This window comes from Podarcis tiliguerta, assembly GCF_965153285.1.
Source record: "Podarcis tiliguerta genome assembly, chromosome: 3".
NCBI classification, from domain to species: domain Eukaryota; kingdom Metazoa; phylum Chordata; class Lepidosauria; order Squamata; family Lacertidae; genus Podarcis; species Podarcis tiliguerta.
Window position 1 is genome coordinate 48,459,747 of NC_139536.1, and position 26,836 is coordinate 48,486,582.

The 26,836-nt window shown below is 45.0% G+C and overlaps 1 protein-coding gene across 1 annotated transcript; it reads left to right on the forward strand.

The window, feature by feature from the left end:
• Positions 1-453: 453 nt before the first annotated feature.
• DACT2 (dishevelled binding antagonist of beta catenin 2) lies at positions 454-17,453 on the forward strand. Its single transcript, XM_083434084.1, has 4 exons — positions 454-805; positions 13,147-13,279; positions 13,464-13,748; positions 14,373-17,453. The coding sequence occupies exons 1-4, from the start codon at positions 569-571 to the stop codon at positions 16,154-16,156; spliced, it is 2,439 nt and encodes an 812-aa protein (XP_083290210.1). The 5' UTR covers positions 454-568; the 3' UTR covers positions 16,157-17,453.
• The last annotated feature ends 9,383 nt before the right edge of the window (positions 17,454-26,836 follow it).

Here is a 26,836-nt window from a genome sequence, read left to right on the forward strand (position 1 = left end):
TTTAGACCACAGTGCCGCCTGCAATCACCCCCCTGGTGCCATTTTTACACTGGGAAACCAGGACACGTCAGGAATTTTCCTGACCTATGGCAAGCCTGAGCATGCCTACTCGGAAGGAAGCCCCCACGGAGTCCTGCAACGCATCCTTCCTAGCAGGTGTCATTGACTCAGGATCGCAGCCTGAATTCACCTGCCACGTGGTGGGGGCGGGGCGGGGGGGGGGAAAGTGCGTGTGTATGTCCATGCTTGGGGAAAGCGGCGATCCACACGCGGTCTAGACCCCGGGTTGAACCTTCCCAGCCTGGGGGGCGGGTCTTGCGGGAGGGAATGAATGAGCTCGAGCCACGATTGGCTGCTCCGTCGGCTCGGCTCGCTCGGCGTTGGCTCTGCGTCTGCCCCGCGCCGGGGAGGGCGCTGAACTGCAGCTCGGCCGCGCGCGCCCCCCTCGGCCGCCGCAGCGCCTGCTCGGCTGCATTCGCTTGGCTGGCGGCGGAGGGAGAGGTTAGCGCCTGCCTGGGCTCCGCCTCGCTCGCTCCGGCGTGGCCTGTGGCTCGGACGGCGTCGGAAGATGCTCCTAGGGAGGCCAGCGCAGCAGCAGCAGCGGCCGGGCGGCTGGGACCGCTGCCGGGTAGGCGAGAGGCTGCAAGCCGCCCTGGCCGGCCTCCAGGAGCTGCAGGTGCTGCGGGAGAAGCAGCGGGCGCTGGTGAGCGGGGCGCTGGCCGAGCAGCCGACCGCCGACGGCAGGCAGGCGCGCAGCAAGGAGCGGCGCCTCGAAGCCACCCTGAGCGCCTTGAAGGAGCAACTGGTAAGGGGTCTCCCGCCGGCGAGGGGGTCTGGCCGCTGCGCCACAACTGCGGCGGGGGGCCAGGGGAGAGCGGGGACCCCTTGTTGGATCCAGGCGCCGGGGATCCTCCAGGGGTCCCTCCTTTGCATGCAGAAGCGCCCCCCTCCTCCTCTTTCCAGGTAGGACCGGGACAGAATCCTGCCTGGAATTGCGGAGAGCTTCTGCCAGTCAGAGCAAGGCGTGCTAGGTTAGAATCCTAAAAGTTGGAAGGGACCTCGAGGATCATCTAATGCCGTGGTTCCCAACATGGGGCGATTTGATTTTTAAGGAGGGCAATTCGAGAATGAGTTATCAACAGTGAATGGCCTTTTAGGCATCCTCCACGTGAATCGGAGTTCACTTTTTGAATAATAAGAATTATATCTCGTGGGAGGGGGGCATTAGGATTTTAGAGATGCTTTGGGGCATTGCCAAAAAAAAAGGTTTGGATCCACTGATCTAGTCCAACCGCCTGCAATGCAGCTGGCTCATGCAGGGAATCGAACCCACGACCTTGGCATTATCAGCATCAGGCTCTAACTAACTAAACTATGAACCACATTAATTGGACCGGTGGTCATACTCGGGTTGGTACCTCTGGCCAGGCTACCAGTCTCAGATTTATTCTATTTAAATCCTGTGGTGAGTGAATTTATTCTCACTAAATGGTTCCATTGCAGTTATAGAGCCATCAACAAGTCTATTATTTGCTGGCTGCATGATGGCAGAATTATTTCATTCATGCTTAGGCAAACTGTGCTTTAGGGGCTTTTTAGGGACAGCCTACATTGGCAAAGTAAATCTGTCCTGGAGCAGAGCCTCATTATGATCTGCCTTCCCCCTGACTATACACACACCCTAGTTGCACAATTTTAGAGCTGATCCCCTAATTTGGGTTTTATCTATTTAATCTTTCGTTTCCACTAGAGAATCTATGGAGGATGGTGGTTTGAAGGGTGATGACTGAGAGTGCACAAGTTAATTGAAGAGATCCATAAAAAAAGATTCAAAGACCGTTGGGTACATCGTAAAATAGTAATGAATAGTTTGGTTTTTTAAAATGCAACATTCAGGGCTGTGTTGTTGCAAGGTCTGAGAAAGGGTATGTCTGTATGTATGCGTTTGATGTAAAGACTAACCATTCTATGAAACAGGGATGTATGATAAGGAATAATTACTTAATTAAGGAATCAAATCTCTTAAAATTATGGGCTCAACAACCCTGAACCAGTCCGTGTTATCTTCTGCCTTAAATCTAAGAGGTGTTTCAGATGCTGCACTTTCTCAGTTACATTTGTGACATTTGTATTGACACAGTCTCCATAGGCAATTGTCACATTTGACAAACTTTCTTGCTTTTTCGGATGTAACAGCTGAAGCTGCTCTAAATCCGTGTAATAATACATTTCCATTAGTGGCTACATGTTTTGACTAGGCTCTTATATACTCTTGTTGTCAGTGAGAAACTTCTTATGGGTAAGTGCACTTGGAGGCTGAATTGCCTTTGATCTGCTCCACCCATTACCTGACGTCTTATTATTTTGTTTTTTAAGCCTCAGCCTCTCAATCCATGGAAGTAAGTCCTATTGACTTATTTTATTGGAACTTGCTTCTGAGTAAACACATTTCAGATCATCCTGCACCGTCCTAAGAAACAATATTTTGCCATATCAGTTGCAAGGTCTCAATGAATAGATTCACTGAAATGTCATGGAATCTGTGAAGAATAAATTTCTGGTTTAGTGCACTAAATTTCTGGAGGGTGGGAATTTTCTTTTGATGTCATTCTTTAAACAAGGCTGAAATAATAAATGTGTGTGACCCTGTGTATATAAAATACCATTGACTTGGGGACCTTTGGTTTTGGGGTTTGGCTTGGGTTTGTTTTGTTTTTTTTTAAAAAAGGATATTCCTGAGTGTCTTAAGATTGGTATTTGAATAAATTCAAGAACTTGTTTTAACTGGAAATGTAGAGAGAAATTCACATCATACTGAAATAGCAGATCTGCAATGCCTGTGAATGGCAGCTTTCATCTTACCTTTGGAAGAAAAGAGGTGCAAAAACTTTGCCACTAGAAGTATCATTTGACAGGCTGATTGGATGCTGTTCATTTAATATATTTCAGTCCACTTGGAAATATTACAAAATAATAATAAGGCAGCCATGATTTGCAAAGAGCAGGAAGGGGATTAGTAGTGATCTGGACCAACTTCCTAGATTGTGGATGGAATAATATATGGGAACCTTTGTTCCTCCAGATGTTGCTAAACTACAGTTCTCATCATCCGAGGGCAGGCTTATTGGAGCTCAAGAAGTTGTAGTTTAGCAACATCTGGAAGGACGTAAGGTTCTCCACACCTGATCTAGGGCCCATCCTTCTATACCATTGGCTATGCTGGCTGGGAATGTTGGAGTTGGAGGCCAACAACATCCAGAGGACCACACATTCTGCATCCCAGGCACATGATGACCAACTTACTCAAAGGAAGAAGCAAAAACAACACAAAGCAATTGCTATTTACTTTTCCTTCAGTTTAAGCAATGCACATTTCAACTGTGCTGTCTAACGGGGAATAGTGCAGAGAGAGTGGATAAATACCATTTTTAATCTTTCAAAAGTTGGTTGGCAGTAGGCTCAGGAGAGACAAGCACAAATGAACTGCTTCACTCAATGTGTAATTACTTCATGGAATTGACTGTCACAAGATGTGGTGGTGGCCGTTGGCTTGGAGATGACTTTCAAAACCCATCACCTGTTCTGATTACAACTAGCACAAACAACCGGTGTTGTAATAACAAAGACCAGAACAGCTCAGGAAATTTCTTCAGCATGATGATTCAGTGAAATATAGTGGCCAGAGCAGACTTTGGCTGCCAGGTGCCCTCAGCTGTTTTGAAACATAGCTCCCATCCAAAATACCCTATGGATGCCTGATTGGTGGAGGCTGGGGCAGAGTGTTGAGTTTCGAAACCCAACTTTTCTCTCTGGTCTGCTTCACACATTATTTTGATACAGGTTTATGCCTAGGTATGGCAAAAGTGTACACCAAAAATTGTAAATGGTGGATATGGCCAAATCTGTTGCAAACTATGCATCACACAAGTACATTTGTTGAAGAGTTGTAATCGACTGCAGTCAAGTAAAAACCCAGTGGTAAATCTAGGCCTGTGCTTGCAGCCATTTGAGAATTTTGATCAAGTATCTTAGTTCTCAGCCTTATTCTGGGGCGAAAAAAGCCTTCGGAAGGAAAAGACAGAATAAAAATGTAACACAGATAAGTAAAACAATATGATGCACCTTATGAAGGGTTCGCCGCCCCCGCCTAAAAAAAGTTCCACGGTGAAAAAGCTCTGGCAGAAATCAAGTTTGCTTTGAGGCAAGCTTTCTGTCCAGACTCAAATGCAATAGTGAGTCAGACCAGAAGTATGAAAGCAAGCCCACCCATTTACAAGAGGACTTTCAAGTTTACTAGCTCATGTATGGTTCCTGGCTTTTTCCTTCAAGTCTACCCTGTCTGAAGTCACACCTGCATAACTGGCCTTCACATGCTGCAGACCTCCAAATCTGAATGGCTTATTCATTGGTGAAGAGGCTAATAGTCATTAACTGGCACTACCTATTAAATTGATTAAATTTATATCCAACCCTTCCTCCCATAGGAATGTAAAAGTACATTAGAGGCTTTCTGGCACACTAACTTCTTGCCACACTACAGTGTGCTGGGTTTCAAATATATCTCTCTGTACCATGGGTAGGCAACTTAAGGCCCGGGGGCTGGATCTGGCCCAATCGCATTCTAAATCCAGCCCGCAGACGGTCCTGGAATCAGCGTGTTTTTACATGAGTAGAATGTGTCCTTTTATTTAAAATGCATCTCTGGGTTATTTGTGGGGCATAGGAATTTGTTCATTATTATTTTTTTCAAAATATAGTCCGGCCCCCCACAAGGTCTGAGGGACAGTGGACCGGCCCCCTGCTGAAAAAGCTGACCCCTGCTATATTTCTGGAAGAAAAATTGTTGTCATGCTGCAGTTTGCACGGCTGCCAACAGGTGGCCACACCAACTACGGCCTGAGAACAGAACAGCAAGCTGCCCAGGCAAGCTGCTGAGGAAGGAACACTGTTTGAAAGAGGAGAGAAGGCATTTTTCTGAAGCCTCACTCCCCCTTCCATTAAATATCAGTGGAGAGGTGTTTAAAGGAGGCTGGCAAGTGCTTCAGAGAGTGGTTTGGCAAAGCTGCTCTCTAAAGTGCCTCCCCCATCGAGCATCACTGTTTAAAGGAGGGAGGGAGGAGCTTTAGGGTATATGTATTCTGTCTGAAATACTTTTCTGTGTTAGAATTCTGTGTTAGAAAACTTCCAGCAGTCATATGGGTCCTTTGGGTAAGCCACAAGTAAACACCTTGTAATTTATTTGCTAGAAACCAGTCTGAATGACTGCTGGAAGAGTCGCCATGTTTTTCACTACTCATGCAAAAAGGTCTCATGTCGCACCAAAACATGGCCGAATCTTAATTGCCTGCAAAACACCTCCTCCATGCCACCATAAACTATTACAAAGTGCACACGTGGTTTCCTCCCCCCCCCCCCCAGATCATCTGTTTCTCTTCGCCCACACTTTGCACTTTGTTTTGCTTTGGTTTTGCTCAATATCCAGCTTGATGCATTGTTCTTCTTAATAAGTCCAAAGCTTGCTTCCATCTTTGTGACTTTTCAGTCAGCCCTAATATAGTTTAGCAATGTTTATTTTTGCATCCGTTGCCCTCCAAATTAAAACAAGCATGTGAGGGGGAAATTTTTTTGCAACTCCTACATCCAGTGTTGAAATAGATGGCATGATCAAAAGAGGAAAGTGATTGAATTTGTGTGACATCAACTTCTTTTTTTAAATCCCTGTGCTTTTGTGTGTGTGTGTGTGTGTGTGTGTGTGTGAAGTAGCAAATATATATTAGGGCTGGAATTCGTTTCTGGGGTGGGGAGAATAATGCAATCAAAATGTTATAGACTTTAATCTCTCCAGTACTGGCAATTACACACTTCAGTAAACTCTTGAGTTAATTCTGATCTCCCCTGCCCCCTCCTCCTTATTGGTGTTAGACTTGGCCATCAGTTATCAATCAGGTGTGAAAACACAAAGGGTATTCACTAACTGTAGGCAGCTTTATCAGAAGGCATCTCAGAGTGAAAATTGGCTTTAACCTTCAGGGGCTGCTTAAGCCCCACTTGTGAAACATTGCAGCAAGCATATCTTGATTAGAGTCAAAATGGCAGCACAAGTCTACTGCCAACCACTTGATTACCTGTCATTGATAATGTTAACTAATGACTCCACTTTATTTTATGGAAGCCCAAAGAGAATATGATTTAAAACATTTATGGCTTGCTCAAGGCCAGCAGGTTAATAGGAACACCCAGTGACCTCTGACCAAAGCAATCCATTCCTATTTGTGCTGTAAGAGCTCATTTGTATGTGTGTTTTGTTCCCAGTAAGACTTGAAAATGGAGGATTAGCTTATCAAGATATGGCAGACACTTGACCGGGGTTTAAAACAGGGAAAAAAGAGAGTCCATGGTGTTCCCCTTTTTTTAGGAGAGACAGAGCTTTCTCTCCATTGGTCATAAGGAATGGGTTGAGTCGTTTTATCATAGGAATAGTAGCATGTGGTGTTTGGGGAGGAAACTGCTGCATTCTTGGCTATCCAAACCAATTTTGACATAGCTAGCAACATCTGGAACTCTGGATGTGTAAATGGTATCTTTTCACCAATGTGCATTCAGCCCATCCAGAGTGTTTGTTTACTCAGAAGTAAGTTCCACTAAACTCAGAGGCACTTGCTTCAACAGGATCTAGAGCAGCCATCCAAAAACCTGGCCTTCCAGCTGTTTTGGGACTACAATTCCCATCATCCCTGACCACTGCTCCTGTTAGCTAGGGATGATGGGAGTTGTAGTCCCAAACAGCTGGCGGACCAAGTTTAGGTACCCTAGATCAGGCATCCCCAATCTCCATATCACTTATCACTTCCTGTTCTGCCCTAGCCTGGATAGCTCTGTTGGTTAGAGCATGGTGCTGATAATGCCAAGGTTGTACATGAGGCACTGGGCCCAGAAGCGCATAGGCAACTAGCACAGTTATCTCAGAAATAGGTGCTACATTATCCTCCCCAGTTGTGCCTCTCAGCAATTTTGCAGCTGTATTCTGCATTAGTTGAAGCTTCTGAACAACCTTCGAGGGAAGCCCCACATACGGCATGTTATCCCAAGATGGAAGGTTACCAGAATGTATATCGTGGTCACCAAGTCTTCTCTTTCCAGGAAGGGCTGTAGGTAGCAAATCAGCTGCAGCTGGAAAAAGGCACTCCTTGCCACTGAGGCCACCTAGGCTGGACCAAGCTGGATCAAGGAGCCTGAGTTAAGGACCTGCCCTTAGGGAGTGTGACCTTGTCCAAGTCAGGCCATCTCCTCACCTCCCAGACTTGAAAACTTAATGCATGCAATGCCTCCCATCTTTTTATGGGTTCTGTTTTGGTTTATTGGCCCTCATCCGATTCCAGCCCATTGCTGCCTCCAAATATCTGTCAAGAGCCTGAGTGGCCTCTGCTGATTCAGATGGAAAGCAGAGCTAAAGCTGGAGTGATCCGTGTACTGATGACACCCCACTACAAATCCCCTGATGACAGCTCCCAACTGCACACAGGGTCTCGCTACACATCACCAGGAACTCATCTGCTTCCTCAATGGCATGATGGAGATAGTCTTCATCTTTTTTCTCTTTGCTCTCTATCAAAGCATTCTAGAACCAATCACTTCATCCTCCGCCCCAAACTGCAAAACATAGTCATGCCATAAGATTTTATCTCTGGTATCATTAGTATACTGATTACACCTCACTCCAAATGCCCCGGTGAAAACTCCCAGCAGGTTAATATAGATGTTCAATAACAGGGGTGACAAAATGTAGTCCCATGTTTCCACTCCTACTGCAGGGCAGATCCCAGCAGGTGACAATGGAGGGCTACTGTTAAGCACCATGGGAACTGACCTTGCCTTGTCACACAGGAATCCATCCCCAATGCATGCTTGACCCATGGAGCTGATGCAGAAGGATAACATGACTAATAGTATCAAAAGCTGTTGCTGTGAGGTAGAAGTGAATCAACAGAGTCACACTTCTCCTGCCTATTGCTTGGCAAAGGTCATCAATGTGTCTGAGGTCAGGGAAACCAAGTCATTTTCACTTCCATGTCCAGGTATGATGATAACCCCAGTGTTAGAAACTGAGATATGAAAGCTAGGAGCTTAAATGGCACCATAAACCTAGGTTATGGATGCAACAACAGAATGTCTAGGTGTGCTCTTTCATAACAAGAATTGTTGTTTAGTCATTTAGTCGTGTCTGACTCTTCGTGACCCCATGAACCAGAGCACTCCTGTCTTCCACTGCCTCCCTCAGTTTGGTCAAACTCATGTTGGTAGTTTTGAGAACTGTCCAACCATCTCGTCCTCTGTTGTCCCCTTCTCCTTGTGCCCTCCATCTTTCCCAACATCAGGGTCTTTTCCAGGGAACTCTTCTCTTCTCACGAGGTGGCCAAAGTACTGGAGCCTCAGCTTCATGATCTGTCCTTCCAGTGAGCACTCAGGGCTGATTTCCTTTAGAATGGATAGGTTTGATCTTCTTGCAGTCCATAGGACTCTCAAGAGTCTCCTCCAGCACCATAATTCAAAAGCATCAATTCTTCGGCGATCAGCCTTCTTTATGGTCCAGCAACATAACATATAACAAGAATAGAAAGCTGAAAATGAATGAACTGCAGCTAAAATATTATGTTCATTTTTCATATGGTCTAGTCCTTTCCCTGCCCACGCCCTCCTAATATTTAACAACAGTTGTTCAACACTTCTATGTCCAGGGAGATCTTCTAAAGAAAGGTGCATCACTGTCTCCTTCAAAGCAAATGGCACTTTCCCCTCTCACTGCAATACATTAGTCTAGCTTGTGTTGATGGAACAATTGCCATAGTGCTACGATGAATTCCTCCCATTGATCTGCGGTGATTCCCTTATGGCAGGCATGTCCAACTCCCAAGAGACTGTGATCTACTCCCACTATAAAAAAACTGGCAGTGGTCTACTCTTTGGATTGACCAAAGTTGTTGGACTTTTTTGGGGGGGAGCCTTCATCAAAACAGAGTTTTTGGGGGGAAGCCAAAGTTGCTGAGCTATTATGCCACCACCACCATCATCATCATCATTATTGGGTGATCAATCTGGATCATAGGATCGAGCAGGGATGCCCCACGACTGACCAGTAGATCTCAATCAATCAGTTGAACATGCCCGCCTTACGGGATTTCCAAAATATTTGATCAGTTCCTCTGATATTGGCCTACATGTTGCGTAAGAGTCCCGCAGATTTTGCGCTTTGACTGTTTTAAGTGTACCAGCTAATGCGATTTGCACAAATTTCTCCTGAGCAAAATTCCACTAGGAGCTAGCAGACTCCAGGATCATCGTAAAGAATATCAAAGACCCAGATGAGTGATTGTAAGCAAACTTTGGTCTTTAGCAGTTGGGAGTTAATGGGAAGCGTTGAGTCTCCCAGCACCATGAGACCCACCTCACTCCCCATAGTAGGAGACAATGGGAAAAGAGGAAAGGGTTAACCAGGCAAATATAAATCATTTTCTGTTGGTTAAAGTGCTGTAAAATTACAAACAGATCCTGGAGGTGCAATAAATTATCTTTGAATACCTGAGAGCCTTGTTGAACGCTTTGTGGCCTCTCTGCCATTAATCAGAAACCACAAAGGGAGGGATTGGCTGGCAAAACATTAATCATTAAGCAATTAATTCCAGCCATGAAAACAAAACTCTGACTTCCTGAACGGGTGAGGCTAAGGGAAGCATAAAGTGTTTCCTCCACCACCTTCCATACAGGAAATTCAGAAAGGTAATGCGCAAGTATTAAATTGGCATCTTTCTATTTCAAATGTGAATGATAACTGTCCCATGTTTGAAATTTAATGAATCCAAACATTTTTGGAAGAAGTTTTGTAGTGGACACAATACCTTGTAGTAAGGACACTTTGGGAAGCTGTGCCTCATGTACAACTGTCTGTGGGTGCTGAGAGATACAGCATAACTTCATATTTATATTGGTAAAACTAAGATTAAAGTCCACCAGATGTATGGCAAAGTCCTCTTTGCTTCTTGTGGTTTGGGACAGATGACCAAACCAATGGGGCCTCTTCCTGGGGGATGGGATCTCAAGCTCTATACAGATGCTACAACCATGTGAAGTTGGGCTGCTTGCACTGGACTCTCCTCCGAGATCCTCGTCCATACTGACTCCGCCATCAGGCCTTCTGGTCTGGGCTCACACCAACCAGCACAATGATGGGGCTTCACATCACTCCTCCTTTTCATCAACTTGTTTGTATGGGGGGGTCTGCATCTGTTGCACTGGTGGATGGTCTAGGGCAGGCATGGCCAAACTTGGCCCTCCAGATGTTTTGGGACTACAACTCCCATCATCCCTAGCTAACAGGACCAGTGGTCAGGGATGATGGGAATTGTATCCCAAAACATCTGGAGGGCCAGGTTTGGCCATGCCTGGTCTAGGACGTAGGCAGAGAGACTGCCGCCTTTCTTATCAACACCACCTCCGTAATTTGTTATTTTTTAATTGCTGCTACAACAGCCAAATTGCTGGGGTTCACCAGAAAACACTTGAGGGAGGATGGGGCCCATGGCCTTTTAAGTTAGCTGTCTCCACCAACACACGCACACTAGGTCTTAGTCATAAGAACGGAAATGTTAGACAAGCCTGCTGGATCAGGCCAGTGACCCATCTAGTCCAGCATCCTGTTCTCGCAGTGGCTAACCAGATGCCTGTGGAAGGCTCACAAGCGGGATCTGAGCACAGCAGGCTCTTTGGGATAGCTGTGTGCTACTGAAATGGCAACGCTTTTAACAATTCTATTCCTGAACTGTATATCAAGAATGTGTCCATGTTTGAATGTACTTTGGGCGTCAAAAGACGCTTGAAAACGTATTTGTTTTTCAAGAAGTCAATACGTGGACAGTGTCATTTTATGTTACGAAGTCTTTTATCTAGAAATTTATTAAGTCAGTGTAACTGGACGTAATGCCATTTTGGCCTATTGGCTTTATGAGCCTGCTCTATACCTCTTTTGAAGTCGCCGAAAGTCGCCCCGTTGCATTTTGCTGGGAATTAAAAGGGCTCCGAGGTGTTCAGATGAGGAAAAGACAAGTTAATCCATGGGTGTGAAATTAACAGAATGTTTAGTGAGGCAAATAATAGGTTGCTGGTTTTTGCACATACTGTGCTTTAGGCTCACTCTCTCCGGCCTCAGCTGAGATCCAAAATACTTGTTAAGAATGCAACCAGGACTTTGCTGTTCCCCTTTTAAACCCCCAGCCTTTTATGCTGCCCCAGAGGTTGTCTGAGTTTCTGGAGTGGCTTGTTAGGGGGCCCTCCAGACGTAACATGGGATGGGATGCTTCACAGGAAGCTGCCATATACTGAGTCAGACCAATGGTCCCTCTAGCTCAGTATTGTCTGCACTGACTGACAGCAGCTCTCCTGGGTTTCAGCCAGGGAGTCTTTCCCATCCCTACTGGGGATTAAACTGGATGCTTCCCGTAGGCATCTGGTGGATTTTGCATGATAGTTTCTCCCCAGGGAGGCTCACCTGGCACCTTCCGAATTGCATATCTTTAGGCACCAGGCTTCTCTATAACCAGACCTTTGGCTACTTCAACAATCTATGAACTTTTAGGTGTGTTTGTAAGGAAGGGAGTTTATTGGTTTGTTATTTTTTGGTATATATTTTGTGCTCTCGTTTTGTATTTTTATATTGTGAGCTGCCCTGGGTTCTTCAGATGAAGGAAAGTGTACACAGTTAATGACTAAATAAAACAAATAAGTAGTTCGACTTATAACATGATATCATAGGGTGGAGAGCAGGAGTGGTGGGACTAATCCATATTTGGTGGAAGTCACATAAAATCTGATTTGGAATTCAGAAGCCCCCTGTGCACATGTAGAAGCTGCTCTTAGTGTGTTCCGGGAGCTCACACCAGACCAGTGTTTTCAAAGTGATCTTTTAGAGGAAATTTGGGGCATTCATTCAATGGCCAGAATTTAAGCAAATAACAGTGCAATCATGTGTTTAAAAGTCTCTTCGAGTTCAGTGAGACTTATTCTCAGGAAAGTGCATGTAGAAGTGAAGCCTAATAAGCTGTTTTAATGGACTGTTGTATTTTTTAAAATAATGCTTTTGTTTCTACCAGTTTTAAAATATCACTTACCCCCAAATCTTTGCAATATGATGGAATGCGACTTTAAATAGTATACATTTACATAAATATATAAAATACAATTTGCTTCCATATCTGCAGTTCTGTCAACCAAGTTGGTTTTCGCTCCATTCACAAGTGTTCTAATCATTTCATTCTAGTATGATTACCTTTGCATTGCTTACTCTAGTGCATGTGTAGCCAATGTTCTACTCGCCAGATGTTGATGAACTACAGCTCCCATCATCCCTGATCATTAGCCTGGGTTGTTGGGAGTTGCTGTCCAACAGCATGTGGAAAGCACCACATTGGCTTTCCTTGCTCTAGTGTAGTGCTTCCAAAACTTGGGTCCCCAGCTGTTTCTGGACTAAAGGTAAAGGTAAAGGTACCCCTGCCCGTACGGGCCAGTCTTGACAGACTCTAGGGTTGTGCGCCCATCTCACTCAAAGAGGCTGGGGGCCAGCGCTGTCCGGAGACACTTCCGGGTCACGTGGCCAGCGTGACATCGCTGCTCTGGCAAGCCAGAGCCGCACACGGAAACGCCGTTTACCTTCCTGCTAGTAAGCGGTCCCTATTTATCTACTTGCACCCGAGGGTGCTTTCGAACTGCTAGGTTGGCAGGCGCTGGGACCGAACAGCGGGAGCGCACCCCGCCGCTGGGATTCGAACCGCCGACCTTACGATCGGCAAGCCCTAGGTGCTGAGGCTTTAACCCACAGCGCCACCCGCGTCCCTCGTTTCTGGACTACAGTTCCCTTAATCTATGACCATTGGTCCTGCTAGCTAGGGATGATGGGAGTTGTAGTCCAAAAACAGTGGGAGACCCAAGTTTTGGAAACACTGCTCTAGTGGGTCTAGTTTGTTTGGGGTATGAGATCTTCCATGTGGCCATTCTGTGTGTATTGTTCCTCTGAAGGCGGGCTTAACCTTGACACAATTTGGGCTGGTCCCTTAGAACTTGTCTGAAAGTGTCTCGTTTTCACTCTCCCATTGCTAACAGTCACGTCTGAGGAGGCAAGATGTTGGGTTGAAAGGCCACCTGGATCAGCTGGACCAACAAATTAGTGAACTGAAGTTGGATGTTGGCAAGACCTCCATTGAGTATCTTGACAGTGACAGCAGACCCAGCTCAGGTAATGTGAGAATTGACTGTTGAAGGACATCTATGTAGTTATTATTTAAACAACACTCTAGATTTTCCACAGAAGACTGATCCTTCTGTAAAAGAAAAACATGGGAGTGCTTCGCTTGGGTTCAGGGTCATGCTGTACATGTGTTCTCTGTAATCCGGAAAATGTCCTCTTTATCTCCTCACAGGCTTTTATGATCTGAGTGATGGCGGCTCCTGCTCCCTGTCCAATTCCTGTACATCAGTCTTCAGTGAATCCATCTCTTCTTCTCATGCCAGCCTCTTGCCAAGTTCCCAGCACCCCAAGACCCGTCTCAGCATCTTCGATTACCGCCCCAAATCTGCGGATGAAACCACAGTACACAACCAGTTCCAACAGCAGGGAGCCTACATCGGTGATGAATGCCGAATCAAAGCTTGCCCTGATATTTCAGGGACTCCTACCAGGTCCAGGCCAAGGCCTGTTTCCACAGGTGACTACACAAACATCCCATTAAAGCTTTCATATCACCTTGCATCTCCTCAGGCATGATGGTGCTTTCCAGTTCAGTTGCATCACACATTTATATGGGAGGCATCAAGAGTTAATAGGACAAGTAATGTAAAGCATGAGTGAAACCATCCCTAAATTCTTTTAACCCATCTTAATCATTCCTGTAGAAAAATGAAAACTCATTTTCTGGTGTTTGCGTACATGTGTACACACATACAGAGAGTAAAAAAGAAAGAAAGATGGAAGTCTAATATTGTGTTTCATTTTTTTCTGAAAGAACTTATTGGTGAGGACCATAATGGTGGGTGTAAGATGTAATGAGCTCTTGGGCATGTGTGTCTTTCTACCAGTGGGGTGCCTGAGGCCCTATTTAGATGTTTTATTAAGGACTCAGGAATCAGCTTTATAGCAAAGGAAGTGTTCAAGAAGCGAAATAAAGCTCAGCACTGCCAAGTTTGGGTGCAATAAGATTTTGAGAGCTCCTCTCATTGCCCAGTAAAAATACTCCAGAGAAAAATGAGAAAAATTTAGTCTTTGGTGTCTTGAGACAGGCCTTCATTTTTACGTTGTTGACTACCTTTTTATAATTCTCTCCTCTTACCAGGTGACCTTGAAAGACTCGCCCTGGCAGATGCAGGATATCCTAAAGTAACTGACCCCAAATCCTTTCCTCTGCTTTCCCCCGGAGGGGAAATCCAGTTCTTCAGTGTGGACCCCAAATACCAGAGCGACTTGGTCTCCAAAAGCGGGAACGAAGTGTATCCTTACCCTAGTCCTCTTCACGCTGTGGCTTTACAAAGTCCCCTTTTTTCCCTGGCTGGGCCCCCGTCAGAAAAAGAGGCTCACCCCTTGCCTAACAAAGTTGCCCCTCACGCTGTTGGGCCCAGTTTGATTAGGACACTGCCCGTTGCAGAGTCCAGGCCAGGAGGTTACATCAACAAACTGCTCCAGCTGACACGCTCGAGAGGAAACAATCAGGCGGACGCCGGCGAGAGGTGTCCAACAAAGAGCCAGCCATTCACAATGCTCCAGAGGCTCATTATAATCCCCAGCCCTGGCGGAGTGAAAATTAACAGCAGTGGCAGCCAGATGGAAAAACAAGGGAGCTCGCTGCATGGTAACAAAGCGGAGGGGAAGCTGCGGAGGGGAATGCCTGAAGGGGAATGTGCCAAACAGCAGGGGACTCAGCACAGTGCAAATGTTGAGCAGGCAGCTGCCCTGGCCCATGCAGAGTCTCCGCTGGCTGCGAATGGCTGCTACTCTGCCAGTTCGTCAGCAAGGGATTCTCCTCTGACCGAAGCCGGAGAAAGCAGCCTGGAACGCAGCTCTTCCAGCTCCCAGCTCGGAACAGAGGATTCTAGCCTGAGCCCCGCAAACACCAATGTCGCCCCAACCAAGAAATCTCACAAGAAACCTGTCAAGGCAGGAGGCCATGACCTGGTGCCTCAGGGTGGCTTTGTTCATGCCAAGTTTGTCCCCGCAGAATCCCACCAAGTCAGAGTCAGGTTTGCCAACTCTAAAACAAAGCCTGTGAAGGTGAAGAGGAGAAGCAGCGAGAAGGTGCCGAGGCCTGGGAAGCAGGCTTTCTTTGTGGAGAAGCCAAGGGGACTCCACCATGTTGCTGCCAGGCTGCCCGTTGAGTGGAGTCTGCCACAGAGGCAGCTGAGAGGGAGGAACCTCATGAGGAGGCCTACTTTTGCTGGGGAAGCTACAGGGAGGTCTTGTTCGGAGTCCAGCCTGTACCCTGTGCCATTCAGACTCCCTCAAGTACCCTCTGGGCCTGAACTCTACCAGGCCAATGCCCTGTATTCTCTCGAAGCGGCCTACATCGACACCACCAACAAGAAAAAGCAGCGTAAGTGGCAGTCTACAGTGGAAATCTCGACGAAAACCCAAGTGGCCAGCCTTTCAAGCGGCTTTGCCTTGGGACCACCAAGGCAGTCGGCGCGGAGAGCGGGGATTACCCGCTCTGTCACAATGAGGGCCCGTTCCAAGAACCGCCACCCCTTTCGCCCTGGTGCATATGCCAGAAGTGAGTCCGATCACTCTGAATACTCTGCAGAGTGTGCCTCCCTTTTCCACTCCACCATTGCGGAGACCAGTGAAGGGGAAGTCAGTGACTATACAGCCAACCGCTTTGGGGACAGCGAGTCCAGCGAAAGCGATTCAGAGGGCAGCAGCAATGGCAGCAGCCTGACTCTTGACTACGACGACGAGCATGAACTGGTCTGGCCAGATTCTTCTCCCAGGCAGCCGGCAGCTGTTCCGACTTCGTCCAAGTCTCTTCCGCCAATGCCCAAACTCTGTCGCATCAAAGCTTCAAAGGCCCTCAAGAAGAAGATTAGGAGATTCCAACCGGCCTCTCTGAAAGTGATGACCATGGTTTGAAGTGAGAGGGAGCATCTGTTTGGCAGCTGCCTCTGTTTGCAAAACAAAGGAGGGGATTGAGACTTAAAAGGATTCTGTTAAATGAAATGTGATGAAATCCCTAGATCGCTGGGCAAAGGACCTTTTCTTATGCCTTTATGGATGACACTGCTACTCTTTACCTCTTTCTGGTTTTTTTCTTTTGTGTGTGTGCGTATGTGACTTGATACCCCGCCCCATTCTGATAGAGATGAAGGCTTTAGATGAGATGCCCCCCTCAAACAGATCCTGTCTGATAGATATTTTGGGAAGATGTGCCGCCTGCAACACATGGAAGATTTCCCAAAGTTGCCAGGGGAGAGAGCATTGCAGTGGTACCTCTAGTTATGAACTTAATTCATTCTTTAGGTCTGCTCTTAACCTGAAACTGTTCTTAACTAGAGGCGTGCTTTCTCTAATGCGGCCTCTTGCTGCTGCTGCGCCGTCGGCACACAATTTCCATTCTCATCCTGAGGCAAAGTTCTCAACTCGAGGTAACTCTTCCAGGTTAGCGGAGTTTGTAACCTGAAGCATTTGTATCTCGAGGTACCACTGTATTACTAAAGATGGCACTGCAGCTTCCTCTTCTTTTTGCTGAAGATAACTTTTTATTTTCAAGGGGATCTCCTAACAGTTCAGAAGCGCTCACTATACTGGCCTTCCCCAGCCTTGGATGCCCACCAGATGTTTCAAACTTCGACTCCCAGCATCCCTTATCATTGCCCATGCTTGCTTCAGCTGATGGGAGTTGTAGTCCAAAACATCAGGAGGGCAACAGGTTGGGGAAGTCTGCATTACATGGTCACAGCTCTTTCCCCATAGCCATCCATTGCTAATATTGCTTACCCAGTAGCTCATCCATTTTCCTTTGAGATATGCCTGTGGTGCCCTTGGACTACAAATCCCATCATGCCTGACCATTGCCTAGGCAGATGTGAGTTGTAATCCAGCATGTAAGACACCATGTTGGCTATCATTTAAACATGGGGGTTAGGGTCAGAAAAAAAGTATGTTGGTCAGAGGAACGTGCCAGTTTTGCTATGTCCCATTTACAAATTCAACAGATTCCCCAAAATATAACCCTGACCATAACAGCTGTAATCTTTTTCTATTAAGATGTTTGTGTGAGTGTTTTTAAAAAGTATATCTATGTGGGTCAACTGCATTCCGAACACTGTGTCACGGCACAGCACGTTAATAGCTGCTGTGGCTGAGAGCATAGCATCTCTCCTGATTTATTGCAGGCTCAATAAATGCTATGACGATCCACTACTCTAAACAGCTGTCTGGTTTCCTTGTGTTTAAAAGGTAGGGGTGTCATTTAACTATTAAAAAAAACATATTCTGAAATGAATATGCCCTGACTATGAATTCATAGCCCTGACTATGGCTGCGATTGTGAACACACTTGCCTGGGGGGTATGTCTCACTGAACTCAGTGGGACTTACTTCCGAGTAGACATGTCTAGGATCACATTGTAAGTGACTGGAGAAAAACTACCCCATGTTGATTACAACTTCATTCACCTATTGCATAGCTGAAGCAGTGTGGCCAAGTTATTAAATGAGTTGGGGGCTGTATGGCAAGGCACACCTCTTGGTCCATAACTAGCTGGTGCCATTAGTGCCCCTGCTGCCCCTACCAGCTGCTTTTTATGAAGGATAGGGAAGGGCCATAGCTCAGTGGTAGAGCATCTGCTTTGCATGTCAAAGGTCCCGGGTTCAATCCCAGGCATCTCCCAAGTAGGGCTGGGGTAGAATCCTGTGTGAAATTCTGGAGAGCCACTATTGCGTAGAGTAGACGATACTGAGGTAGATGAACCAATCATCTTAAGTATAAGGCAGTTTCCTATGCCCCCAGAAGCAGCTTGGGCAGAAGACACAATTCCTTCTGCATGCAGAACTCCCTGCGACAGGAGGTTGTCATGGCAATCAAGCTGGGTTGGCCTTAAATGAGGATTAGGTAAATTCATGGAGGAGGAGAGGGTTAGGGATGACCACTAGCTAGGATGGCTGTGCTGTCTGGGAGCCACAGGAGGGGAGAGTCCTCCGTTGCTCAAATCCTGCTTGCTGGTTCCCCACAGGCATCTGGTGGGCCACTGTGATAAGTCTAGGGCAGCAGCTGGCCTGCTGTCCCCCACTGACATGTGCTCCTGGTCCTCAGTACCCTGCCCCATAGCCCTCCATCTGGGGACAATGGAGGGTGACCCCTTCCTCCTCTGGTTTCTGGGGTGGCTGGATTAGTTGCCCCAGCTTACATCTGCCATGCAGAAAAAGACCAGCACGGAATTGGGGTGCTGAAATGTTCTAATACGTAGCCAGTGTGGTGCAGCCCTTAAAAGTGTCAGGGGCCTGCAAGATACCAAGGTTTGAATCCCCACTCAGCCAGGAACTCACTGGGCAACCTTGGGACTGGGATAGTCATTCAATCCCTGCCTAATCTACCACGCTGTAGCCATGGTGGAAAACCCTTTCCAGCCGACGGGCAATATCTCTGGAGAAACATTTCAGGAGGCACGTGCCCAAAGTGCTATGGCTGAGCAGACGTGGCCAAGGCAATAAATTATTTTTTTTCCTGCTTACAGTAGGCTAGTTTCCACACACACCTCACTGTCCTCCATCTAGTCAACAAAGAAGCATGATCAGAGTTCAAGGACACACACAAAAAGAAAGAATTGCTACATTTAATAATATAAAATAACCTTTTTGATATTTCATAAAATGGACAGTAGGAATGGCTAAGTTTGCCATAGGTGACTGGAATATGCTGTTGTAGCAGCAGCAGAAGAGTTGATGTGGTGAAATGAAAGGCCGCCTTTGCACAGAAATATACCCGGCTCTTGCCAGAAGCAGAGAAGAAAGGTCTTTGGACCCTTCTGAGAGAAGGTCAGAAAACTGGAATGGTTATGGTTCTTTGGTTCTTCACCAGTGCAAAACTACATGTTACACAGTAGATCTGTGCTGGGGCAAGGGATCACTTTCTTCCCATCCTAATTTCCAAATCAAACTTGGCTCACTCTGGGCTAGGCTGCAACTATTTGGTTAGGGAAACTATGAGAGGAGGAAAGGCTACGCAAACATGATTCCCAATCCAGCCCTGCTCCTATAGATTAGTTAACATCTGCTCCATGTAAATTGATGGAAAGCATTATTAAAGGGAGAATGTGTATGTATAAACAAGGGTGGGTCCACATAACCCACCCAGGGGGTCCATGGCACCAACCACATAACAAAAACTACCATAGAAATATGAAAAATTTCAAAAGTAAGGGGGTCCATGGCTTGGGCTTTTGAAAAACGGGGGGTCCACAGTAATAAGAAATTTGGGGATCACGGTCCTAGATTTCAGATGGGTAGCTATGTTTGTTTGCTACAGTCAAAAGATCGAAAGGACTTCTACACCTTAAAGACTGACACATTTCTTGGCTTAAGGTTTTGTAGACTACTATCCACTTCATCAGATTCATGAAATGTTATGCTGAGTTACAGGTATATATAATAGACGTAGACCTAGGCTGCATTCACAGGGCAGTTTATTACATTTTCACCACTTCCCCAACTGTTTAAATCCTGCATTATATCTGAGCATCCATGTGATGTAAAAGCCATTTTGGGAACTACAGTGGGATATAGTGTATGCTTAGCGATCTTTTCCACATTATTTCCTTCCAGAGAAAAAAGCTACTTTCAGATAACATGGAAATGAGCAACAAACTTGTGCTAGATTCCACTATAGTTCTGGAAGTGGTGTTTGCATCATGTGGAAGCTCAAATATAATGTGGAAGTCAACAGTTAGGGAAATGTGAAAATGGAATAAACTGTAATGTGAATGCAGCCAGATTTTGATGAAGGGGAATTTAAACAGTGAGGTCAGAATGAAATGTTTACAATCTCTTCCCTGCCCTGTGTACACAGAGACAGACAGACAGACAGACAGACAGACAGACAGACAGACTTACAACTTGAACTAACCCTTTATTCATCTGATGGTGTTATGTGTATTCCATGAAAGCTAATTTTTTAGCCTTTAAAGTGCCACAAGACTTACTGTTTTTTCTCTTATATTTCAGCATAGCATACATAAAACCAATTTCGCTCAGGAAGTTCTGAAACTGACCTAGGGTTAAATTTCCACTCTGCCTTGGACTCATTAGATGATCTTATAAGTAAAGTAATTTATTTTAATGAAATGATCTCTGTGGGCATAAATGCACTCACAAACAGCTTTTAATCAGACAGAATGGAAAGGCAGTTTAATTGCCAGCCAATCCTCTATAGACTTCCAAGAGGACCTAGCTTCTATCCATTTGAATATTTTAAAAGGATGTTTAGAAAATGCAGCCAGTAATTAGCAATTCACTTATCTGTCTCACACCTAGCCAGCTGCATGTTAGAGGTGAGAAATGTGCCACTTCTCCAGCCATTTCATTAACAAGTATATAGTTCAAATGCCTATGGAAGGCGTAGCTGTTATCTTGCAGTTTCATTGCAAAGGATAACATCTATTGATCTAGCAGACAGCACTGAAGGTCATCTATCAGTTCAGTGTATCAGGTAGTTAAGTGCTTCCTTTGCCTGGCGAGGCCTGCAATACCCTCTGAAATAAATACACAAACACAAGTATATTGGGTTAATGGGATAAATAAGGCCACAACTTTATTGGTTATGGATGTGAGCGGTTTGGCTTAGGCAACTGGGTGAAGTAAGACTATATCCTGACCAGAAAAGCAAACAAACTCCTAACCATCAAGAAGGAAAGGAGAAGTAAAAGCGAATTAAGGAGGAATCTACCAAGTGGAATGCACTATGACAACTGACAGCTTTGGAAATATATTTAGGGCCACAATCATGGAAGTGGATAATAAAAGGCACTCTTGAAAGAAAAGGTTAGACAAAAAAACCTGTTTCTTGCCAACATATATCTCAGCACTAATGGAAGAAGTATATTGGATACCCCACTTTATTTGTATCTATTACTAGCAGAGAGTGTCTGGTGCTGCCCTGGAATTTTTAGAAACCCAAACCTTTTCCTGGTTTTTTTTAAGACATCGTTATTTGTGAGTTCAGACCTGTCACATACAAAAAGGGGTGAAGTCACACCAAAGTCGTGCTTTGGTCTGCCACCTTGATTCAAAATGGCACCTGGCATTCAAATGTCAATGAAGACCACCCCCAACCTTGGAAGCCCTCATGCCAAGTTTGGTGGCAAGGTCATCTTGTCAGTAGAGCACGAGACTCTTAATCTTGGGGTCATGTGTTTGAGCCCCAACTTGAGCAAAAAAAAAAAAAAGCCTGCATTGTGGGGGTGGACTAGATGGTCCTCAGGGTCCCTTCCAAATCTACAATTCTATGTTTCTATGGAAACAGCATCTGGCATCTAAACATAACAACCAAAAGTGCTGCCCTCCCATGAGGAACCCTTGCTCTAAGTTTGGTGATGGTATTTTGAGAGACAGCTATGCCCATAGAGAACAAACACACAAATGGACAAGCCACTTTAAATATATAGTGGATACAATAACATGAGACACTGGTCATAATCTGAATAAAGTGCAATTTCATTTTTATATTAAAAAATAACTTTTTTTTTTTTTTTTGCTTTAAAACCGTTGCTCTTGTATTTGGTTTGCTGTTACAGTATTTTATTTAGTAGACCAAATGTTGGAGGATCTTGGACAACATATTTATATGCTTGCCAGCAGAACTCAATACCCCCTCAAGTCTGAACTTGATACAATTTGTTTTATATGTCATATATCTTCTACTTTTTTCTGTTGGTTGCTACTTGCTCAGCATTTGTTTTCAAGGATACAATCACCCTGGGCATAAATCTATTGAAGTCTGATGGTGCTGAAGTTGCTTACTAGTTGCTAGCTCCTTATTTGCACGAAAGTTTGAAACAATCAGATAACTTGGCAAATAAAGGGTGGTAGTCAACGAAGTATAACCCAGAGTAGACTTACTGAAATTCATTGGCCTAAGTTAGTCACGTTCATTAATTTCAATGGGTCTGCTCTGGATAAAACTTAGTTGATCCGGGCCCCGGGCCTTAGTTTGCCTACCCATAGTCCATATCATATATGTTCATGAGCAGGGGCTCGCTCTTTTGAGATCCATAATAGTTTTGTCCAGTCAAAAGAGTTGTGTGTGAGGACTTCAAATAACAAAATAAAATAAATAACTTGGGGCATTTACCCCATAGAAAGCTCTGAGCCACCCCAAAACATACAGTCACATTTACAGTATTGTGTCCTCTACAAAAAATGGCATCTGCCTCAACACTTTACTTGAGCAAAAGCCAGTGTTATATGTGGCACCTTCGTACACAATCATAGTCAAAACAGGTAGAAATGATTAAGGAACTGGGGATGTAAGCTTTGAACCACCACAAATCATACACACACACACCCCAGAGTCGTCTACAAGATGGCGTTGAATTGTGTCCAGTCCAGAACTTTCATTCGACTCGAACACACTGCCAGATGTGATGACTCAAGCCATTTTGGCTCGTCAAGAAATGCTACGTATGAACTTCTCATTGCCGCATCATCCTTGAAGAGCAACCAAGGCATAGCAGTGTCACTTTCATTATGCAAAGCTCAGCATGATATGCTTAACCTTGAGCTCTCAGTGAATAACTTACTTCCTTTTCTCAAGCTAAATAATGTGAAGTTTTGCTGGAACTTAAACAAGGAAGGTCACCTTGTTTATTGACCCTGTGTTGATATACATGAACACTGACTCTGACTCCTAACATGTGAGTCCAAACTTAGGATCCTTTTTAAAAAAAAGAAAATAAAAAACTGCCCTCACCATGAAGAAAGGAACAAAGTTTAATTGCTCAGGCCTAAGTCTTCCCTACCAAGTACACTAGAATTAAAGGGATCCCTGCTCTTACTTTGGCCATAAACATGTTTTACTGCAGCGGACTAATTAAATGGAATTTGGAGGTGAAATTCCTTTTATACTACAAAAGAGCAATTTCTTGATATGCGTGTTTAGTTAACCCCTTGCCTATCTTGGGTCTGTGTGACTGATTGCTCTTCTAAAAGCAGGCTCCCCATTGTTAAAACTTTAATAAGACAGACGGTTGCTATCTGGACAGGTTCAAAAACAGCACAATCAATACTGAAACCATCACTTATTTTTTTAAGATACATTGCTAGTCAATGAACGGTTTTAAATGGATATGCATTAGGATTTTTGAACCACCATATACCCAGGAGGCTCTGTGCATTGATTGTCTTTTTTGTCTTTTTCTTTCTTTCTTTTTAGATGTGGTTGTCCTGATAACTCTACACTGTATTTATTGTGTTGTCTTCTCTAGGCCAGAAAGGCAAGACTTGATTTTTATCTTTTATTATTTATGACATTTCTATACCGCCCTTCATCTGAGGAGCACAGGGCGATTTACAATATCTAAACACAAAAATATATAACATAGTAACAAACGAAAACAATAATCCACCCCCACCGTTTAAAAGGACATATCGATTTTTTAATTAGCCAAAGGCCTGGGAGATGTGAATTGTTTTCACCTGGTGCCTAAAGATATGTAAGGAAGGCCCCAGGCAAGCCTCCCTGGGCAGAGCATTCTGCAAGCAGGGAGCCACCACAGAAAAGGCTGCTGAATTCTGCACAAGCTGAAGTTTCCAGTCTTCAGAGGTAGTCCCACATATGATGCATCACAGTAATCTAGCCTAGAGGTCACCAGAGCATAGATGTCATAAATTAGGCAATCCCTCTCCCTGGGTTTTGGCAGAATTTAGGCCACAGCTTTATTGATTACAGAAAGTGAGTGGTTGCATAGGCTCTGGTTTGACTAGCACCCTGCATCCTCCCTATGTTTGGGCCTGGTTCATGGAACACACTCCAAGAGCCCACTTTCAGATGACTGTAGTGGTTCCTACCAGGCACAGGCAAGAAAGTACAGTGGTACCTCGGGTTACATACGCTTCAGGTTACATACGCTTCAGGTTACATACGCCGCTAACCCAGAAATACTGCTTCAGGTTAAGAACTTTGCTTCAGGATGAGAACAGAAATCGTGCTCTGGCGGCGTAGCGGCAGCGGGAGGCCCCATTAGCTAAAGTGGTGCTTCAGGTTAAGAACAGTTTCAGGTTAAGTACGGACCTCCAGAACGCATTAAGTACTTAACCCGAGGTACCACTGCAGGTGAAGAAATATGCAGGACCCAAATAGCTTAGGACTTCATTAGTTAAAGCCTGCACTTGGAATAATAGGGTAAGGAGGCTAATGGCGCAATCCTTTACCCAATTTACTTGAGAGTAATTGCCAATGACCTCTGTGGGACTTACTGTTGATTATTTGTATATATGATTGCAGTGTAAGACGATGAAGAAAGTATGACTCTCCCTAATCTATCACATGAGTCAACACATCTTCAGACCGTAGCTGGGGAATGATGACTGTCCATGGAAAGATGCCATAACCAAGGTGGCAATAATTTGAGTGTGATAGTGCTAGTTAGGGTACCAGGTGGAAAGTATCTAGGCAGGTATGCAGAGAAGATTAAAGAAAGGTCTTCTTTTGTCTTGCTTTAAGGGGTTAATCATTCTCGGCCGGCAGGTCCCTGTGTAAACACCGACAGCCTCCCAAATGAAGTGCCATCAGTGTTGCTGTCAGGCAGGCATGTGTGTAGCATAAACACAAAGGGATTGCAAGTGAAGTATTTGGAGTTACGGCATGACAGATGTGTTTGCATCTTCAGCAGCCAAGGGATTCTTTCCCTGCTCTACCTATGGTGACAGCTGCTCAAGGGATTAGGCCTTTTCCATCCCTGGCGCCCCCCCACCTTAACACTCTTCCTGGGTACACATTCAATCACTTCTCAGCCGGAGTTTCTTTGCAGCTGAAATGTTTTCATGATTGGCAAAGAGATCATCTCAGGAGGAATTTCGCTTCTTCTCCGGAGACTGGGACAAACCGTAAAGATTAACCTTGGTGTGTGCACAAAATGGTAATAACTGAATGTTTGTGCACCTTTCTGCCCTGGCCGACCTTTCGAAATGCAGCTGTTGGTGTCACTGCAATAAAGGAGGGTTAAAATCCCGAGCATAGGTGTCAACCTCTCCCAATTCCAGGGCGGGAAGCAATTATTGAATTAAATAAACATTTGTGGTGCTCTCACAGGAGACACAGAGAGATAAGAGTAAAGATATCTGCTTTTTTTGTGAATCACTGCTGTTAATTGCATAATTATCGCTGTCTGTACTTTCATTTCCTTCCGATCTTGCTGTTTACAATTCCCACCCCACCCAGGGGGCGGGAGGGGGACTCCAAGTGTTTAAATAAACTATAACTCAGGATATTTCAGGATAACTGTAATTTGTTTTAATGTGTTAGCCTTTTAGGTGCCACATGACACTTTGTGTTTCTGCTTTCTTTTATGTCATAGAATATGCCAAGAGTATATTACTTTAGTCAGTACTTTTTTATATATAAAAGAAATGAGGTGCTGATACTCATATCTTGATATGGGTGCTATGAGCAGCAAAAGAAAGAAAGAAGTTGACATTACACAATTTCCGCCCTCCCTTCCCCACGAGTGGGCGGGGTTTGAAGCACTGAGCTGGGGCTTACCTGGACGGTAAGATGGTTGCTGTATTCTGAACCAGGAAAGAATTTTCCCTGCATTGGCAGGTTTCGCCTTCCCCCTAGCATTTCGTCACAACTTTGGCAGTTTTAGGCCTTGGCAAGGTATCCTTTAGTCTGTCATTCATCATCAAGTCTGGGGGATGCATTCATGCTCCCATCCCATGCGGTGGCGCTTGCAGGGCCCGTTAAAGGGCAAAACTTGCAGTCCCTGGCCCTAGAGTAGCGGCATGTGTGTCAAACTCCCGGTACGAGGTTAGCTGTGTACATTTGTGCTTTACAGTCCCCTCCCACTGGACCTCATCAGCCTGCATATCCTCAGCCAGACAGGCTGAGAGGGTTACATGCCAAGGCCTGTACCAAGTTTCCAACTTCTGAGGCTTAATAAAGTTGTGGCCAATTTGAACCCATTCTCTGGTCTCTGGTCTCATTCTTCGGGTGAAAGGCTAGGCACCACAGACAGGGTTTAGCGTGTGTGCCTGCAATAAGAGATGACCAACATCACAAAAAGTATATATGGTATACGGTTTCTACAATGATTCAGCACGCCAGAGGTTTGCAAACAGTATGCATGTTTTGCCTCAGCTGGTAAAAACAAGCACCTATTTTAATATCCTTCAGTAGTGAGTAAACCTAGAAGTCCATCATTGCATCCTGCTGTTGGAAATAGCTTGGTTCATATTTTTTTTACATTCTAGCATCAAGTTAAAACCTGGATTATTTCTGCCCAAATACTGGGATATTATTCCCCTGCTAGGTTGTACAATGTAATTTTAATTTTTGCTTTGTTACCTGCTATTTATTTAATTGGGTGTACTATTTCGGTTTCTAAAGACTGCAACGCACCCAGAGATCTTTGGGAGTATGACAGGCTAAAAATATTATCAAATACATAAATAAAAATAATAAATCAGGCTGCAATCCTAAGTGAGTGTTGAGAGTAAGCCCTATGCAACAGGGCTTACTTGGGAGCAAAACAGTCATAGGAATCTGGTGTTCATCTCTTAGGCTTCAAGTTATTGTAATATCAACAAATGCCGTTTGTT

Coding starts and splice junctions, on each gene's coding strand:
- DACT2 (XM_083434084.1), top strand. CDS start 569: ATGCTCCTAGGGAGGCCAGCGCAGCAGCAGCAGCGGCCGGGCGGCTGG. Junction 806..13,146: donor GCGCCTTGAAGGAGCAACTG/GTAAGGGGTCTC, acceptor CATTGCTAACAG/TCACGTCTGAGGAGGCAAGA. Junction 13,749..14,372: donor GCCAAGGCCTGTTTCCACAG/GTGACTACACAA, acceptor TCCTCTTACCAG/GTGACCTTGAAAGACTCGCC.